This window comes from Cyprinodon variegatus, unplaced genomic scaffold (genome assembly GCF_000732505.1).
Source record: "Cyprinodon variegatus isolate N-32 unplaced genomic scaffold, C_variegatus-1.0 Scaffold414, whole genome shotgun sequence".
NCBI classification, from domain to species: Eukaryota; Metazoa; Chordata; class Actinopteri; order Cyprinodontiformes; family Cyprinodontidae; genus Cyprinodon; species Cyprinodon variegatus.
Genome location: NW_015150867.1, coordinates 694,726 through 715,781, shown reverse-complemented (window position 1 = coordinate 715,781; position 21,056 = coordinate 694,726). Strand labels below are relative to the sequence as shown.

The following is a 21,056-nucleotide window of genomic DNA, read 5'->3' as shown; positions in this document are numbered from 1 at the left end:
AACTAGTACTGCTAATGATTTATGTCTGGTCTTTTAAGTGTTTACTTCGGAAAATAATATACAAAAGTTAAATAATCAAATAATCAAAAATAAGACTTGATTTTAGATTAATATTGAAACATTTTATGGAAATAAGGTTTGGTTCGTCGTGATAAAAGTTACAGCATTTAAGAGACATCCCTGTGGCATCAAACTTAAAAGGAAGAAGCACAATAGTGTTTTTCCAGGTCAGAAAGCATGAAGTTTTTTAAGACTTACTAAAAATATTTGGACATAACTGTGACACAAGTAGAAGCATGCAAATTCCTTAAAGTGTCAGCTGCACCTGTGAGATGTATATGTTTTTTTTTTTTTGAGTTTTAATGTTCATAGTAGTTTGGCTTACCTTAAAAACACATTTATATACGACATCAGATGTGTAGGCTATGCTTGAGGTTCGTTCATTTGTCATCAAGAAAAAAACAAACATTCTTACTTTTGTTGAATGCCATATACCCGGGGTCTTCAAAATTTTCCAGGCCAAGGACCCCCAAGCTGATGGTGAGATGGAGCGGGAGACCCCCAAATTATATACAGTATAGTGTATGAAATTGTGTTATATTAAACTGGTCCTATAGTCACTCTATGGAGTAATGTAACGAAATTAATTTCTCCCTGAGATTATTAAAGTATTTCTGATTCTGATTCCTGGTTGATGGGACAGGTGTTGTGAATGAAACGGTNTTTTTTTTTTTTTTTTTTTTTTTCATAGTAGTTTGGCTTACCTTAAAAACACATTTATATACGACATCAGATGTGTAGGCTATGCTTGAGGTTTGTTTTATTACCCTTATCTTTTTTAGATCCTTTTATACCACTGTGAAAACAGGTAATAAAGTGCAACAGTGTGTCTGGGGTATTAAGCCTGAGTAAGGCAAATATTATTTAGCAGATAGAAGCTTAAACTGGTGTTGTATTACATATATACATTTCTATTTTGTCCACAAACGTACACTAAATACAAAGAAGAGAATCTTTTATCACCTTATTTATACCCCATCACCTTTTTATCTCTTATTATTGATCGAAAATAATTTCCTTTTCTTAATCTTCATTTGTCATCAAGAAAAAAAAAAAACATTCTTACTTTTGTTGAATGCCATATACCAGGGTCTTCAAAGTTTTCCAGGCCAAGGACCCCCAAACTGATGGCGAGATGGAGCGGGGACCCCCTAACTATATATATTGTATGAAATTGTGTCCTATAGTCACTCTATTACAGATGGAGTAATGTAAAGAAATAAATTTCTCCCTGGGATTATTAAAGTATTTCTGATTCTGATTCCTGGTTGATGGGACAGGTGTTGTGAATGAAACGGTGCCCAGCTTGAAAGAGCTCCTGTGTGTCGCTGAATGTGTGCATTGATGACTGAAAGACATCTTTTGTCTCCATTTATCTGTTTACTACAATGTGTTGAATTAATGTTAATGTGTATTTAAATACATTTCAATTAGTGGAAAAAATTGCTGGGGGGAATATAAAAAAAAAAACATCTAATCAACAAAAAAAACTTTCGCAACCCCCATGCAGTACCTCCACGAACCCCCTAGGGGTCGCGGACCCCCTGTTGACGACCTCCGCATTATATGACTCCTTCAATACAAAGCTCAGGTTTTTGTGTGGTTTACTGTTTTAGTGTCAGGCATTTGAATGTTTTATTCCCTCAGACCCTCAGGCTTTTTCCTTCTCAGTGCAACGTTTTATGGAGATAGGAAAAAAGGCAAAAACACAAAAGACAGTTGCGGTGACAAGCAGCTGTGGACCTTTAAGGTCATGTTCGTCATCAGGGTCAGGACCATTTAAACGTATCCTTTTGCTGTCTTACTCCAGAGTTAGTTTCATGAGTGTTTGTTTCAGAGTGCCGAGTAATGATTTGCATCACACCCTATGACCCAAAGAAAATCTGGTATGTCAGTTAGTGGGTTGCTGAATGAAAAGGGTAAAACTAGAAGTGGGAATGGCCCTGGAGAAAACAGGAAAGGAGGGAAGGCACCACATTGTGCAATTCCCACGACCAGAAAATTGCCCAAATCGCTGGTGGCTGTCTCTGCCCCCACACCTCCAGAGCGTACCATGATGAATGGGACATCTAATATGGCTCCGCTTTGGGGTATTAATGGAATGCACCTTATCTCTCCTACTAAGGGACACATTTTCTCTAGCAGCGTGTATATAGGAGTGAAATTCTAAAGTCAAAAATCTTGATGCTTACTTATGAAAATAGCCTAACTTTACTATAAGTAATTTTTTTATTATAGATTGCAATAAAGGTATTGTTCATTAAAAGGTTTAGCACAATACAATAAACAAATATATATATATAAAAAAACATTCCTCTCCTTACAGATTTCTTATTTTGTCACTTTAAATTAGACTATCAAACAAACTTGTAATAAGAGGTGAAAAAAATCCAGATTACATCCAAATATATTTCCTGAAGGATTCAATGTTTGGAAGCTGTAAATATTGATCTGGCTCTTTGTGGAATAAGAAATCCCCCTTTAGTTGTAGACAAACTTTTTTCCAGTATATGTTGCAGAATTGGGTTTTTCTTTTTTTTCTCTTTTCCCACCACAATATAAGGCTTTAACCTCTTGTTTGCAATCATGCCACAGCATCTTAATGAGATTTAAGTTTGGGTATGTTTTTTTAGTGAACCACACTATAAAGCAATAAAAACACATAACACATTCAGAGGTGGATTTTCGTGTGTGTTTTGGATCACTTATGTTCAGAGTTTGATATAGAAGGAAAGGAATCCATTGTCCCTTTCACTTATGGCAAGTCATCAAAGTCCTTTAGAAGCTCAGTAGTCCCAGATCATCATTATCATTGTAAGAAAGGCATCATGTCATTTGGCTTGTTTATTTAAACTTCTAATAGTATGTCAAGAATATCGACAAAAACTCAAAAGTAAGGTAAAGAATTTTAAAAAGACCCACCCTCTCCAGCTTAAAAAAATGCACATGTACAACCCTGCACCAGCTCCCGAGAGGGAACGTCTATTAAACACGTGGGAGAGCGTGCACGAGCCCATTTCTCCTCGTGCACGCTCTATTTAAAAGTTGCGGTTTGCATCGCTCATACAAGCTTCCTTTCCAAAAGAAGATTTGCAATTTTTCCATTGTGTCAGACTCACCACAGGTAAGTCAAAATGGGGAGAAGCACATAGGACGGCCTACTGTCCAGCTTTTCTAAATTTGTAGCTTTGAGGCCCATTTTCTTTATACCACACAGCACAATTACTTTAATAATCTATCACAACTAGTGGTATTGAAAGATTCAAGCATTTTTCTCTTCAACAATGGTGCTCTGGCTCAGACAGAAGTATTGAAATTCACAGGATTACACCTTGATGTTGAAAATCCATCATGTGCTTTTGCCAGCAGATCTTGTTTAGATGTGTATCTTGTCCAAATGTCATATTTTCACTCCCTCCATGTTGACAGCTTCTCAGATCAAATAAGAAAGAGCCTTATCAACTGATCCTCAAGGGTATATAAAATATATAAGGAAAACCTCTCTGACCCCCATTCCATTGTTCATTTTTCCTTTCAGAGTAAAAATATTTTACCTTCATCGCCCTCCTTGAGACATGATTCTAACTGGAAATGGTTTTGCAGTTTTGAAACTGGTCCAAAAGCTCATCATTTGATGTTCTTGTGGAAATTCATCTGAACAACTGTACTGACAATGTGTACCTACTGTGATCTTTGTTGCTTCTTTGACTCACAGCAGACTGTCATCGCAGGCATTATGTTAAGGAGGAAAGACAAAAGTATGATTAATGGATGACCTTTCTTTCTTTTTTTTCCTCTCTACATTCCCCTGCCTTTATGTACTGTTCTCAGAGGACCTGGATGACCTGCGGATGGAGGGCGTAACAGGGCTGGCTCCATCCGGTAGTAAGTTCAGCCAGGGACGCAGCTCCTATCAGTCCGAACCACAGGCCAAAGTTACCCTTAACATCTGCTCTAGGTGTGCCAGGTAAATGTTTTAACCTATCCTGATCTGAGAAATCTTAAACTTTGCAGATTTGAACAGTTTAACTGTATCAGAAATACTCTTCTAGGGTCTGATTTCTTACCTGGTAACTAAGTGGTGGTAGAAAGTGGATTGCTTATTTGTTGCTGGGATTCTGGTTATTACATATCATCTTTATTAGCATATAGCACTCTGAAACCTACTTTAAAACCATGGAGAAGCCTGAATGAAAGGTCCACTGCCTGTTTCATCAGAGAAAGGTGGCTTAACAAATGGTATATTTCATTTTAAACAGCTTCCCAGTTCCCACATTTGTATCCCTGTTAATATTAATAGTGTTTATTTTTTTTTTTTTTTATTTTTTTTTTTTTTTTTACAGAAAACTGGTATAAAGTAAGGAAGAATTTAGTTTTTCTCAGGCTTGATTTCTTATTCCAATTCTGAAAGTTCTTTCTTTTCTTCCTTCTCTCTTTCTTTTTTCCTTGCGTCTCTTCTTGAATTAATTATTTTCTTATGCCTTTTACATTTTGTGTTCTTACTTTTTCTATTGTCCTTTTTTGTGCACCCCTACAACCTGTCTTTCCTTCCTGTTGCCATTATTTAATTTCTTTCCCTTTTTTTTCTGTATATTCTAATTCCTTCTGTGCTCTCTTCCTTGTTTCCTTATATTCAATTTTCTTTTATCCCAAAATAAGAAGTGATAAAAAATAGGTATCCATATAGGCTGGTATCCAGAGAATAACATAATAGCTTAGGGTTTTTTTCCTGCTATGCTGCTTTTCTTCATAGATCCTGCATGGATTATTGTGTGTCTTATCGTTTTTTCTGTCTCTATCGCTGTCTTCTCCTCTGACACATTTCTTTCTTTGTCCAGCATCAGTGTAGCACTCAAATTTCAGAGTTTTTAGTGCGATACCTCAGACAGGTGTGGGCATAGATCTACTGTGATGCCAGTCTGAGATAAATGAGTATCTCCTTGATAAGATGCCAGGCACACATCTGTCTGTGCAGCCTTTGCTGTTTTTGGTTTGTTTGCAACTTTTCTTTCATTGATGCAGCTTATCAACTTTTCCAAACACAGGATGCAGGATGTTGTCAGAAGATGTGCTGTTGACGGACTTTTATCTCTGGATTTAGTTTGGAGAATTTTTATTTGCATTATTTTTAAGCGAAACTGCCTATGCCTACCCTTGTCAAATGGCTAGAATACAGACAAAGTGAAGTAATATCTTTATGAAGGGTTGCTTTGATTTCTTTCTGCGCTTTTTTCAGAAGCATCAGCCATCTGTTCTTCTTCACTGTTTTGCTGTCTCCTTAAGGCTCTGGCTAAATTATTGCTTTGTTCCTTGTAAATCTGACCACCAAATTTCTCATTCGTTTTATTCTTCATGGAGTCCTGGTCTTTGTCAGTCAATTTGTGGGTAATATAAGGACCCTAAATAGATCAGAGAGATGGAAAAACAGTGCTCACATAGTTTTCTTTCATGTGCTTTACAAAAAAAACTTAAGTTCTGACACAAATACAGAAGCATGCTTTAACGGAGGTCAGAGATCAGTTTGAAAGGGGAAAATAGTGCCCAAGAAATGTCAACTGGCAAGCACTGTGGCCCGTTCAGCCTGTCTTGTTGGCCCGGCTGAGTTGTAAATCTTTAAATATCTTCACACAGGGGATTTTCAAGGTTCTGTTTGAGCAGTCAGATCGTATCAGAGCATCGGGCCGTAAACTCTAGGAACAGATATCGTGAGCTGTGAACTTTTAAACCCTGCGGTTTTGACCTACAGTTTAAGCTGTAGCTGAGAGTAACCATTGGAAATATTGTACAGTGCATGCCCATCCATACATGTTTGAGCCAGAGTTTAAACCAGAGAGGGGAGAACCAAAGAAAAATATATAAAATGCAATGATGACAACTATGTGTTTTTTACCTTTGTATAGTATATAGAAAACTGTACTAGACTGTCTGGGTGACGTCAAGACTTGGATATTGAAACATTTTCTGGATCTAAATGAGAGCAAAACAGAGGTGATGGTGTTTGGCAGGGCCATCTCTGACTTAGGACCTTTCACTGATTTTGAAAGTAACAAGCATTGGTGTCATCATTGAAAGCGGTTTTAAACTGGACAAACAAATAACGAAATTTTAAAATCGTGTTTTATCATCTCAGTCTTTTATCTAGGGTAAAATTGTTTTTATCTTTTAACCTCTGAGCAGGTTTTACACTCTTTTATATCTAGCCGTCTGGACTATAAATAAATAAATATGTTTTATACCAGACTTAATCATACAGTACATAACAATTTAACTATTGTTAAATTGTGCATAAAAAGGATTGTGCATAAAAACTCATGCACAATCCTATACCCGCTCCCAAGAGGGAATGCCATTGAACTCGTGCAAGAGCATGCACAAGCCCACTTCTCATCTTGCACGCTCTGTTTTAACGTTGCTGTTTGCATCGCTATTACAAGCTTAGTTTCCAGAAGAAGATTTGCAATTTTTCTGCAATGTCAGACTTACCACCAGTAAGTAAAAATGGGAACAAGCACGTAGGACGGCATAAACGTAACGTATCACCAGAATGATTGACAATTAGGAGGACCACTTATTTAGATGATCCACCTGGAAAAACATCCTCCAATATACCTTTAATGTGCTAAAAGTGAGCGCACAGTACTGTTTGCAGAAGGTACGAGGCTATGCTTTCCAAACAATAGCCAATAGGCTATCAAACTGCATGGTAATCTGGGGATGTAAAGGCTAGTAAGAAAAGTTAAAATACTACAGTTCTTAAACTGAAATTGGCTGACGTGAGTGGTAAAGATTAAATGGTAATTTTAACAAGCAGAATACATTTAAATTGGAGGATAATGATTAAAAAAAGTCTTTAACAACCATCTTCCATGATTCAGGCTAATTATTCAGGATAATAGAATTAGTCCATAAGTGAAGTAAAATATCCTTAATTTAAAGTGGTTAAATTTTAGACAGGGCAAGAAATAAAAACTTCTCAAAATGCATGTAAACTTCTGGTTTCAACCTTATATAAAGCCTTTTACAGTCCATTCTACGGAAGAAACGTCTGTCACATCTACAAGCATTAGCAATAGCCTGTAATAGCACCCTTGAGCCATTTTGTCTTACTTTAAATGTCTTACCATAACTTTTATCAGTGCAAGAGAGAAGGATACACAAGTTTAAAGACAAAAAGAAATAAAATAGACTAGACTTAATATTTTTGATACTCCTCATTTAAGACTTGAACACTAAGAGACCATGTGGCTAGGAATACAGCCCAGGCAAGGTTAGGCCTGCAATGTTTTAACATTTAGTTTGTTTTTTAATATAATTTTTCAAATTAAACATCAGTTTGATCCAATGTTTTAATTTTAAAGTTTTAATGCTGTAGAGGATTGTTGATGGATCAGTTTCTGTTTTTACCCCACAGTTTATTTTAATATCTGGGAATGTAAATCTTTTCCTCCCTTGAGGTCAAAGCCAAATCCTTGAGACCAGCATGGATTTCTCCACAAATTTATCTTCATAAAATCAAAAACAAAGCAATAAGGACTTGGAACACATGGTGATAAAAAGCAGCAATAGTCAAGTACTAAGAATATGAGATGTAGTTTTATAAATTTTGCAATGTGTATAGAGAAGCTGCTTTCTTCAAAGTGGAACAAAGAATTCAAATAACTTCTTTATGGCCATATATTAAGAAAATACTGTTTAAACCTGATAGTTCTGAGAACACTTGTGAGGGGAAAAAAGAAATGTTAAAGTCCAAAATTGTTAAACGAGTCAAATAGTGAAGCACTGCAAAGAGAAAATCCAGTTAAAAGGATACTTTTTTTTGCCAAACATTACAAACAAACTAGTATAATTTGTTTCTATAATAATACAAAATTTACACAAAGTTCTAAAGCAGTTGTACAAAATACACATTAAAAAAAACTGATTCTGTATTGGATTGTTATCTTCGCATTAGGTTAAAATTAGTTTGATCTGAAACATTTCAAGGTGATAAAAAAGCTAAAACAATAAAACTCACATTGACAGAAATTGTGTCATATTATAAAGATGGTTTTCATGCATTTGATTAGCTGAGCATTCATGATGAGACTACAAATCTAATGTTATTGGTTCCTTGATTTAAAACTCCAGGTGAATCACATCACTTGCATACACTGGAAAAAAACGAAATCTAGATAAGTCATTATTTCTTAAAATAAGTGCATTTGTTCTTGGATTAAGGAGGTAAAAGAAACATTTTGCCAATAGAACAAGACAATTTACACTTAAAATAAGAAAAAAAAAAACAATTGCATTGTCTTATTTCAAGTGCATATTATCTAATTATCTTATTTAAAGAGTACATATACTAACTCCATTGGCAAACTATCTCATTTACCTACTCAAATTAAGGGTAAATACACTTAATTATTTAGAAAATTTTACTTATTTCTTGATCGTTTTTCCAGTGTAGAACCTATGTGCCAACATGAAGAATGCTAAAAGTAGCACTTCATACCAGATCTATGGAAAACAGATCAGACCTCTATTGGACTGCAAGCAAATAATGCATTTCATGCTGGTGAAGATTCTCAGTCATCCATGTTATAGTCATTCCAAAAAGTAAAAAAAAAAAACCAATCTACTGGATTTTGTTTCCAAGCTTAACGATTTTTCGCTTCCCATCCAGGAACCTTTTCAATATGAACCTTTAAACAACTTTTGCATTTTTTATGTAATTTTATCTGATAATAAATGTTATTTTGATGATCTGATACAACTTTAACAAAAAGATAGATAAGAAACTTTTTCTCCTTTTGGTATCGGTGTCCTCAATGTATCATTTTAATCATTATTACTCCTTCACTGTGCCTATAAACCCAGTATTCTGGTGTCACATGCAACAGAATCTCAAGGCTAACCCCTATGTTTCAACTTTCATCATCCCATATTTTACTGGGGAGATTATGAACTTGGTAAATGTTTCCTCTGTGTCTCATCACTTCAGAATGATGGAAACCAGCTTGTCTCATCTTTATCTGTTGTGTAGCTTCTCGACATGCAGTGCATGAATAGTTCTCTGGCCTTGTATACAGATGTGTGTATGTTTTACGTGTTGTTTCTAGGCTGCAGGGAGACACACTATCAGACAGCCGATCTGAGGAGGACCACAGGTCTCACATATCTGAGCAAGCTGTGCCTGACATCTCCTGTGAGTTTCATAACAAAGTGAAAGAAATATAAACCTTTTTTTTTCTTTTTTTTTATTGCATATCTGTCCTGTATGTTTTTGTTCCTCTCCGCTGTGTTCTTTGCTTGCCTTGTTTTGAATGGATTTGTCTGGAGCAGCGCCATTGCCCGGGGTGGACACCATGGCAGGTCGACTTCAGGAATGCGAGGCCTTATCTCAAATGTCAGGCTCTGTAAGTGTCCTTTCTTGAACCTATCACCAAACAATTAAGATCACTTTACAATCCATCAATTACCTGGTAGCTCTCACTACCCTGCAGCTTTGTTGTCAGATATCGAGTGAAAACCACCTCAAGCTTCTTGTTAACAGAACTCTCCGAGAAAAAAACGATCCATTCTCTTCCATTCAGCTTACAGAACAATTGATGGTGAATAAAGAAAAAAATAGCCCAATTAGCCATGCCATACATTATTTTACTTGCCCCAAATCTACCTGCAAATATTTACTAACATTTTTCAGTAATTGTTAGGTGGGAGGTATTTGTTATATAGTTCACCTCATACACTTTAGGCAAGCAATATATAGTTGGCCCAAACCAGACAGAGCTCTATAAAGGCAGACGCTCACATGCTGTTAATAAAGTGTTCAGCTAAGAGGCTAGTACCTTATAAGTACAATAAAAGTCAACCCCTTTTTATAGTGGGTCCATTTAATTGTTAGACAAGGTATTTTCAGCTTCTTTTTTCTTTTAAGAGTGAAATCAGTTTGGAGCCAAGGCTTCGTTCTGTGTGTGGAGCAGATGCAGAGTGGCTCCTCACTAACTGGGAGCAGACATTAAGGGCTTGATGAACAAAGCAGGAGTCTGGTGAAGCCTTTGGGTACTTGAAGTACTTTTTTTTTGTTTTTATTTTGTTTTAATAAAAATCTAAAAAGTGTGGTCTTTCTATTGAGACCTATTCTAATTGGACATCCATAAAAACAATCAAGTTTTACCAACTGCCTTCAGAAGTCACCTGACTGGGAAACTGCAAACCGTGACCTTTTCCTAAGTAAGTAAGTAAGTAAACTTTATTTCTATAGTACTTTTCACAGACCAGGGTCACAAAGTGCTGCACAAATTTATAAAAAGTTAATATAAATTAAAACAACATACAGAAACAGTAAACGCAGTATTAAACTAAAAAGCAAGTTTAAAAAAGTGGGTCTTTAGTTGTTTCTTAAAAGTGTCTATACAAACAAGAGAACGAATGGTACAAGCTAGCTCATTCCAGAGGCGAGGCGCCACAGCTTTCCTATTGTTACCAGCTGTTGTAGTAACACACCAAATGTGTGTTTAGCGTCTGGTTAACATGCAAAGTCAAAGGGTGTTGCCGTTGAGGAGACTCCAGCAGCACAGTTTGGGTATCGGGAGCGGCAAGTCTCGCAGCCTCCCCAGCATCGGTAATAGGGTATATCGAGCGTTCAAGTTTCCAGCATCTAGAGCTTTGAATATGGCATCAGGATTCTAGCAAAGATCAACATATGCAATAAATACTCCTATGAGCAGCTTTACCGCATACAGATGCTCATAAACTACTCCTCACATGCATTTTTAGCATGTTACATGTACAAATAGAGTACAACACTATACCCAATATATCGCACACGAGTGCTTGTTTCTTATCAGCGCACGCACAGCCTCCCTCCTCACGTGTGGACCTGTTTATGCGTACTCATGTCAACTTTTGTGACTTTAGAAGCTTTACCCGCAGGACAAAGCAACTTACCTGTGATTGTCTCCTTTTCATTTGTGACACACTACCAAGGTAACCAGCGTAAACTGTCTTCCCTTGTCCCATGTTTGAGCTAGTAAGAACTATTGATTTATTTGACCGGAACTTTTTTTTGTAGATGTCCTATAACCCTTTTTAATGGACACCCTACGTTCAGTCAGAATCTAGTATTGATCCCGACCATGTTATGTCTAATGATGGCTTACCTTACCAACTTCTAACACTTGAAGAAAACCTGAAGTTGATTTGGTTTGCTTTTGAAGAAGAGTACAGCCTCAAGATGTAGGATTTCCTTAAAAGTAGCTAATCAAGGCTGCAAATCCACACAGGCGCAGGACCAAGCACTTGTGTGTTTGATATAATGGAGACCTGTGGTACTCTATTTGGGCATGTAACATGTTAAACATGTGCGTGAGGAAGAGTTTCTTATCGTCTGTATGAAGTAGAGCTGCTTGTAGGAGTATTTATTGCATTTGTGAACTTTTGACAGAATCTTGATGCCATAATTGAACGGTGGAGTTTTACAGCTGTTCTTTGAGAATCAGCCAATCAGAAAAGCTGATCCAGGGAGACAGACTGAATTCTGCTTTAGTGGGGCTGTCAGCGTAAAGCCATGAAAATTAAATATGTATACTGTATATATAAAGGGATAAAACTCCAGTGGTTTTAGCTTAAAGGCCAAGAGAATGTACTTATTATGTTGCAGCAAATGAGAGTGCTTTGATTATTACGCTGTATTTTCTTACTGAACTGAGCTGAAACAGTTTATATTGCCTACATTGACTGAAAATGTCCAAAACTGCTTATTAAAAGTATTACATTTTATATTCTAGTACATGCAGTTTCAGCCACTACAAACGCCAGCGGGAAATCCCCAAAAGCCTGGCATGCAATGCAATGTCGGCCACAGGTACATATGCAGAGGGGCCTGCTGCTCCGAACAAGAAAATAATAGTTTAGTAGGATCATTATCCTGCACACTTTTCATTGTAAGAAAATGCATTTAGTGTGAAATGCACTATTAATCCTCTAATCTCTGTTCTATACGGGATGTCTTTTTTTTGGCAATTAACTACCATTGTAACCAGAGCAGGTTGAAATATTAAGGCGGCACCTGATTAAAGATTATTATTTTCAGAAGGTACTTTAAATTAACATTCAAGCCTCTTTGGAGGACTTACAGTATCATTGACTTATTCCGTTTGGCTGTTTTTATAACTATAAATTGAAGTTAAGTTATAAATCAAATAGAAATTCCTGTATGAAGCCTTTTACATCTTAACCCAATTTTTCCAGCTGCACAAAGAGAGCGTTGGCATAAGTCCTGTTGCACTTTGTAACAGGCTATGAAGAGACAGAAACAGCAAACTTGCAAGAGAAGGTGTTCAGATAAGTAAAGTTCAAATGAAAGCATGCAAAAGAAATGCTGCATGTGATTAAACTAACACAACACCTTATTTTGAACAAACAATCCCCACCGTTTGACATGGTGAGGCAGTTTAATAGTACAAGCTATTTCTGAAAGAGAATCTTTAGGTGGCAGCAAAATGTCTGAAACACACCAATTAACAAAGCACCACAGGTCATATAACCCATTTGAAAACAGAATGCTTTAGAGAAAATATATTCATGAGTTAGAATGGCCTAATTAAAGTCCAGAACTAGATGCAGTTAGAAATCTCTAAAGCCTCTTTCCCATTGAAATGAGCAGCTAACCAGGTTTTCAAACATGGGTCGACTCGCTAACAATCAATAATTGGCTTCTTCTTGGCAAAAAATGCTGGGTCTGACCCCTGCTGGCAAGCTGCGTGGCCTCTATACCCAAACTGCTGAGTGTCTGGTTACATCATCAGGCTAGGTTAGTGATGATGATGTGTCCAGTGCAACAGAAATCAGGAAAGTAAACAACGGAGAGTAACATGCAAGGGAGCCAGTCCCAGTAAAGTTAAATAAAAAACTGGTATTTTATGACATTCTCTGTCCTGTTAAACCTGGGTTTATAATGAGCAGAAATTTCATTTTCTAGATGGAAAGGTAGAAGTGACATTCCCCTGGCTTGTTCTAAGTATACAAAGGCTGGAATATAAATGTTAATAAAATTAAGTTTAAGATTTTAAGAAAGGGATACAATTTGATACTTCTGCTTCTTTAAAGGCTAAAGCTATTAACCAGGCACTTCATGTAAAACTGAACAACTTTCTTGTTTTTTTACCTACTGTCAGTAACTTAATAGAAATCCTGTGCTATTTATAATTATCTAATGGTTAGTGTACTGTAACGTAAAAACAAAGGTAGGCTTTACATTTGTAGAATCTGGGCAGTAATTTCTCTTTTGCTCCAACGTTTGTTATCATTAAAGAAAGATCCTGAGCATTTCGTATTTCATTACGAGCATATTTATGACTGTCCATAAAAAATGCACAATTTAAACTGTAGACAGTTCTATTTTGGGCTTTAAATACCTGGTAATGTTGGAAAGAAACACTGCCGATACTTATTATTATGAGGCTTACAGACCCCCTGCCTCTGCCAGCTCTTTTAGGTGATAATTGCCTCATAAAGACGAATACTTTCCTAAAGCAATAGCTTAAGAAAATCCCCCCTTAAAATACTTCTATGACCTTCTTTGTAAGGGCTGGGTGATTGATTTTAATCATTTTTAGCTGCGAATGGCATGCCTATTACAGCCATATAATTCACAAGGGCATGTGCTCACCTCTCAGATAGAAATAAGATAATTATTGCGCTGCAGCATTATGTACACGATAAAAAGCATTAATTTATGATGGTTTTATCCCATTGGCAGCAGGGTTTTGGCCCAGTATGTGTTGATATGAGTATTTGGCATCAGCATAGTTTGTTACACAGTTTTTCATACATTTTTATCTGCTGAGGAAAATCCAACATGATAATTTAAACATTATGGATCAGTAATTTAGAAATGGTTTACTTTAACAACTGTAACATTTGTGTCCAATTATCTACACCCATAAATTACTAAATGTAGGTGTTGCAGTTGCATTACTGTCTAGAAGCCAATATTGTAATGATAAAAATCCAAAAACTATGAGAACATAACCATCCCTTCTACATATAAAAAAATCTCAATTATTTTTGCAGAGTAGATATTCTTAAGTCTTTCGAAATATGCTATGATCAGGTAAAAATATTAAAAAACTTGGTTTTAACCAGACCGTATTGAATAATGTAGTTAAAAAACTTCCGCTAAGACAGTCCTGGCATGCTATTGATGAGCCTCATGATGTTGTTTGCCTAAATAAGTTTTTTTCAGTAGTCTTGAATAAATAAAAAAACAAAACATGTCATATAAAACATATATATACTTGTACATATAATTAATTAAAAAAATCAAATAAAAAATGTGTTTCTAAATTAAAGGAACAAATAACAGAAATGAATTCTAATAAAACAACACTTAAGTGGAGACTCAGGCTCTGTTCTCACCTAATAGGCGTACATACATTAATGTAAATTAAAATATAATTTTGATTGTTTTGTCATCTATAATGATATACTTAATATTGAGTAAAATAACATATTATGAGCTTAAGAAATATTAATGTAATTTTGATCTTGTAGCTTCCTTCTTTAACCCCCATTGGACAGAAGCTCTGCCCGGCAAAAATTTGGATGGTAGAGATGTATCCATGCACAATGCAATGCTCTGCTCACGTCTTGGCCAATGCTAGCAGGAGCGGCTAACTTCCCTCAAAGCTCTGCACATTGCTCTGCCCTTGCTCAGCCGTTGCTCTTTGAAATGTTACCCACTGTCGCCAGTAGAGTTGTCAGAACTCTCCTATTCATTAGCTCTAAATTAAGCATATTTATTTATGTTTTCTAAAGTAACAAAGTAAAGTTACACAAAACTGACTTGTTTAACATGCACCTAATACACAATTTCTGTAATTTGACATATTTTTAGAAAAAGCATTGTTTTAATGATGTGAAAGGCCGGTAACCATGCCTGCTAACATTTCAGCCCTATTCCTATGTCTGTTAATAATACGGATTTGTTCCAAAACAGCCATCTCTTTCCTGATAATCTCCACTGTGCATATACTCTTAGATATGGTAATTAAACATTAAAACGCCTGCAGGTTTTAGTCAGGTGCAGCCAAGGAGGAGCCTCACAGCAGCGCTTGCTGCTCGCTGAAGACAATAAACTTGGCATTCTGTGTTTTTCGCCAAGTCTCCAACAGCACAGAGAAACAATATTATTGCACAAAGTAAATCCTCTGATTGTGGTACAATAGTCCATAAAGTCTATTAGGCATTTAAGATTTGAGCCACAGCAACAGGTATTCATTAGAAGTGGACTATGTCTGTCAGCGTTTAATTCCTGTCAGGGCTAGAAGAAGCTGGGGGAACTGTCAATCTTCCCTTCCTCTGAAATCACATTATGAGTCTCATTATGTGAGCACATTGTGAGATAAACATTATTGTTACAACAATAAACAGTTAAAGTAGCGTACAACATATGTCAGTTTGCTGTGCTGTAAGATACGAGCACAACAAACTGTTTTGGACTCGGGGTTTCAGCATTTATTTATTTTATGTACCTCAGAACAAATCTGAGTAAAAACAGCAGAAAAAATTGGATGTTTTCAGGATTGAATGAATAGGCCAACTTGGGATGCTACTTATACAAAGAGAATTGGAGGTGTGCTTATTACTCATCTATTAATTTATTTAAGGTCTGTAATGGTCACTAATATGATTGCTAAAAATGTATATCTGGTTGAATAATAAATACAAAACATACAGATATAAACTCGCCCAAATGTAATGTTATATGTTAAATTTTTTATGTAACATAAGAAATTTGTACTTTAGATCAGGGTTTCTTAACCCTCGTCATCAGGGTTAAGAAAATATGCACCACAAACAGCCCAAAATTGCACAGCCTGGCCATTATAAGAGATATTTCGATTAAGAATTTGCTTGAAAATGGGAAATTCTTTTTTAACTCCTTCTTTTGTCACACTTGCGGACAAATGTCTTTTTTTTTTTTTTTTCTCAGAGCCATGGTTACACTAGTTGTTTTGAGACAGATCTAGCAGTCATTGTTGTGTGTTCTCTTGCACGAGCAAACTCCAGATTGTGGTGATCTTTATGAGTGACCACACACTTATATCTGCCCAGATGCTATCTATAAGATATTAAGACCCCCTCCCTACTTCCTCTGATTCTATTTAATTTGGTGTGGAATCAAATCATAAAACAGAAGAAGAAGCTGGTGTTTCCACTTTTTTCATGCATATTTTTCTTTTTGTGGTACCATAGTGAAAGGGGGACTGTAAAATGTATTTTTTAAACCATTTAAGCAAACATACTTGCTGAGAAATCACAATCAACCTGTGGTTGTTGGTGATGGAAATTTTCTTTTTTCTTTTTTTCCCTTTAAAGCATCCAAACTTCACCTCATAACAAAGGGAAGGAAAGGTTTAGACCAAGTCTGCTCATGTCCTATATTATCTGACAGAACAACAGCTGCAAAAGGAAACTGAGATTACTCTTCATTGCTTTGTTTTGTATTTTCAGGCTCTAATCAAGACTGTTTTTAAACTATTCATTTTCCCAAATTACACTGAACCATTTCTGCTTTTTACATAGCTCCTTCATTTTCATTATGTAAATAATTTCCTTTAGACCTTCTAAAACTGTATGATTTCACCAAAATGAATCAAGGAAAGAATAGATTTTGATTGTAGTGTTTGTTTATGGGTTGATGTTATCTGATTGGACCAATTTTTTGCTGTGTATCCAGTTGCTTTTCAAAGCCTTTCAGGACTGCTGAGAAATGCTTCCAGTCTGGAGTCTTTGGAATAAACTTTATGGTCTTTGTAGGTTTAAAAACAAAAAGGGATTTTTCAAAAAAAATATTTTTTATATTTTTTACTTGTTATGTGATTTTCCGAAATAATTTTAGATGCAACATGTTAAAACTTAATAATAAACAGCACAGTAATGATTTTAAAGTGTATGTGAAATTAAAAAAAGAATGAAACAAGTTGGTGGCCTTGTGTGCTGGTGCCAGGAAGACTCAGAGCAAGAGGCAGTAAAGATGATGTAATGCTGTTGGATTTGGGGAGATACCACCAAAGAAAAAGAAATAAAATCAGGGAGTGGATTCAGCTATGATGTTCAGCTCACATCACTGCTTTATGAGAGCTGTAATTAAAGATTGGCTTGTGGTGATGGGGTTGTGCTGCCGCAAAATGCTTCATATGTCTGACAGGCACCAAGATCAATGTAATGGTTCTATAATTTAATGGCCAGCCAGAGAATAGCTGTTTTCCTTTTCTTTTCTGTACTTGTGCAGTAAAAATTGACTAGAGGATCTTGCAGAATTCTTCACACCCCTTTGACATATAAAAACCACAGACTTTATTGAGATTTTATGAGGCAAACCAAAAGTACTGCTTAATTGTGAAGTGGGAGGAAAGGAATGCTCTGGTTTTTGTTTTTTTTACAAATAAAAAATTGAAAAGTGTGGCAGACATTCATACTCATTTTCACAGGCAGTGGCTAAAGGACTGAGTCCAAATACGAATTAGTACAAGTACCACTTCAGGGTCAGCCTACCCTGTACTATATGGAAAATAAATGTATACAACATCCTTCAGTGTTTTCCAAATAAATCACTGAAGACAGACCTAGGGTCCATTTCAATAAGCAGGTTTAAAAAACTATTCAAATCCTGAACTTTAAATTGATCCTGTGAGGTTGAAAACTCTGATCTACTTCTGGACTGAATACAAACGGAATGTTTTTAACCTTCAGCCCATTGCTGTAGCAGAAGCTTTAATCCGCTAGAGGCTGACATTTTTGCCTAATACTCTTGGTAAAGTGTCTTAAATTAATCCGGAATTAAGGGAAATATTTCATTAATATCATTTTTTTTTTTTTTTTGGTAAATTTAGCTCGACTTTAACTGGATCATTGAAACACTTGATTAGGTTTTAATCTAACTCGCTGTCTTTTATAGAATAGATTTATACAGAGATCAGATTACACAAAGGTGAGCTCTTTTTAAAATGATTTTAATCTTAATTAAAATTATTAACATTTTAATTTAAGTTCATTGAAGTTAATTTTTGACATTGGATTGTATTTAGTTTCCTTACACTGAGCAAATGCATGGAATTTGTTTACTGTTGCTGAACAAATTGTGCCAAAAAGATGTTTAAATACTTTCTTAACTTAGTCTATAAGGTCTTCTCTACATTCTACAATTATTTTTTGGGGTTTATTCTGTTTAATCATTTATTCTTATTTTAAATACTTTTTATTATCGTTGAGAAAATATGTTACCATTTATATTTAGATGAGTAATAATAAAAATTATTATTATAACTATTATCATTATGTTTTTACTATAAAAATGGCTGCAGGGATAATGTAGACTGACTCCTTATAATCTCATAAACTAAAAAGGAGAAACATAAAAAAATTGTTATCCCATTTCACTAAAGTGCCCAAAAGATAAACTTATGGACTTGCGAGATAACTTGCCAGTCGTCCAAATGGATGGTTGCAGGATACCTTTGATCACTGTCTGGTCAATGTTCTACTATCTGTTGAGATTTCTCAGGCTGAAAATGATTTTTTATTAAGCATGTGGGCATTCAGATATTAACTTGTAAATCAGATCAGAACTGCCATTTTAAAAAAAAAAATGGCAGCTAGATTTGAGCACCATTGATGGAGAGCAGCTGGAATACGAGAGTTTATTCTGTCAAAACAGCCCCTTTGGATTATAAATTTAGATTTGTACCTATAAAAACTTTTTTCTCAGTTATGCTTTGGTTTGTGGTTCATAATAGTTATTTATATTCCCATGTCCTAGATTAGGAATATGTAAAAAGTAGGAAAGAGAGAAGAGAATGATGGTCAAGCTTGGAAATTAAAATAAAAAAACTTGTAAGCCATAGTGTGTTAGTGGGAATGTTAAAAATTAAAGCTCTTGAGATCTTGCTCATAACAGTAACCCTGTCTTGCTTCTGTCTCATTCAAGCATAAAAATCTATTTTCTCAATTTATTTTCTGCATCTCAGAACATAAATGCTGAAAATATTTTAACCAGTTAAAACCTCTTAAAAAGGATGTGAGGATCCATCGCTTGATTTTTTTGTTCAATTTTACCATTTATGATCTTCTATACCAACCACACATGGTGACAGCGCCTCTGCTAAACGGCTCATGAAAACAGCAGTTTGCAATCTTAAGTATTTATATTTATTAGAAGTCAGATTTGTTTCATTTAATTTACTATTTTTCATGGATACATAAACAAACACAGACAAATGATTTGAATGCAGAAAGACAAAGAGAAATAATTTGAGCTGGGACAATAGCTACAGTAGCATGTCAGTCGATTTTAACTAGGAGATTAGATAGAAATATATTCCAAGCACTAACAGAAGATCTCATTAAACTATATATTAAGGAACTGAGTCTCTCCATTTGTATTAGTGACATCATGTTTGTGAACTGCCCTCCAATGACCCCCTTCTGAGATTGGGGGTCAGTGGAGGTTATCCATTCCTTCAAAAACAGTTTTGCTTCCTCCAAGTATCTCTCGTGTTTGCAGCAAGTGCTGTTGTACAATAATCAAACAAATGCACATTTGTTTGGTGTCTGGAGCCTGGAGGGCTGTATAAAACTTCACAAGTCTAATGTTCTGCTGGTATATGCTTAAAGGGTCTAAAATGACTATCTGTGGTAAAAAAATCTTTACTTTTTGGGACTTTATCATTGTACTGTATTGCTCCAATCGCGTACGGCATATATCTATTACCAGATATCTCGGAACATCTCAATACTTACTCAAGACAGTTTTGTTTCTCATTAAAAGCATACCATAATCATAACTTATCTTGTTTAAACTAAACAAACAGCTATTGGGATTATTGCTGTCAAGTTTTATTTCCCGCCTGCACAAGGAGCTCATGAACGTTAGGTGCATTAACTCTATACATGATATTACTATAGAAAAGAATCAAGCAATGATGACTTGAGCCTCTATTACTGGGGTCTCTCTAAAATATGTTAATAAGTAACATTTTAAATGGATATTACTTTACTTTAAGGTATACATTTTGCTGACAGGTCTAATGCAAGCATACCATTGTGGAAAAGGTAAGGGCTTCTGTCGATGGATGCCCTTGCTGCTCCACTACCGACTGTCTAGCCACATTCCCTCCATACTGGATGCTTTCATCTACATTTGCTGTGGTTTCTTGTGTTTTTCTAAAGCCCATAAAATAATAATTGGCTCCTTTTTTCCCCACCAGCAGATATGGCTTGAATACTTTCAACAAAAGCTGAAAATTATGTAAAGAGTTAATTGAAGGGTCTTTCTTCTAATGTGACTTGCTCTTTTTTTCTGTTCCCTCACTAACTAGCGTCAGGCTGTCTGGGAGGCTGATCTGAAGTCTGCAAGAGGTGGGAGTTCTGTCGGGCAGACGGGGCTGCTGCTTGGCGACTCCCTCTTTTCCAAAGAGCTGGAGAACATGGGCAAACAGCTCGCTGGTAGGCGCAATGTGTGGATTTTATGTGTGTGCTTCTGTGACAGGTGTGTTTCTGCAGTGGAATTTTGTGCCTGCAAAGTTTTTATGTACTTGTTTAAGAAAGAATAGGAATTTTATTTCAGAGAATTTGACAAAAAACTATTTGAAAAACAAACAACAAAAATAAATGAATAAAGCAAATACACACAAAAGAGACCAATTCACATCAACCAAACCAAACACTAATTTCCAAACAAACTAAATTTACCCAAACATAAATAGAAACAAAAGCCTCCACCAAATAAACCTGTCAGTAAATACAGCCATAGAAATTACATTGATTAATTTGAATTGCCTGAAAGGGGTATGAAGAAGTAAAACTTATTTTATTATTTTATCCCACTAACTGATCTTAAATTAACTTAAAGTAGAGTAACCTTGCTCTTAAACTACTGTTTTTATCCATTATTTGCATACACACACACACACAAAAAAAAATATATATATACATACATACATACATAC

At 35.6% G+C, this 21,056-nt stretch overlaps 1 protein-coding gene across 1 annotated transcript in view; it reads left to right on the top strand.

The window, feature by feature from the left end:
* The window catches only part of LOC107093218 (chromosome unknown open reading frame, human C8orf34), a gene marked incomplete at its 5' end in the record, with an annotated part of 94,246 nt that overhangs the window by 36,013 nt on the left and 37,177 nt on the right, over positions 1-21,056 (top strand). The window contains 4 exons of the mRNA XM_015388105.1: positions 3,892-4,027; positions 9,162-9,247; positions 9,385-9,458; positions 20,427-20,553. Coding sequence (XP_015243591.1) covers positions 3,892-4,027; positions 9,162-9,247; positions 9,385-9,458; positions 20,427-20,553 — 423 coding nt within the window. The remainder of the gene's footprint in view (positions 1-3,891; positions 4,028-9,161; positions 9,248-9,384; positions 9,459-20,426; positions 20,554-21,056) is intronic.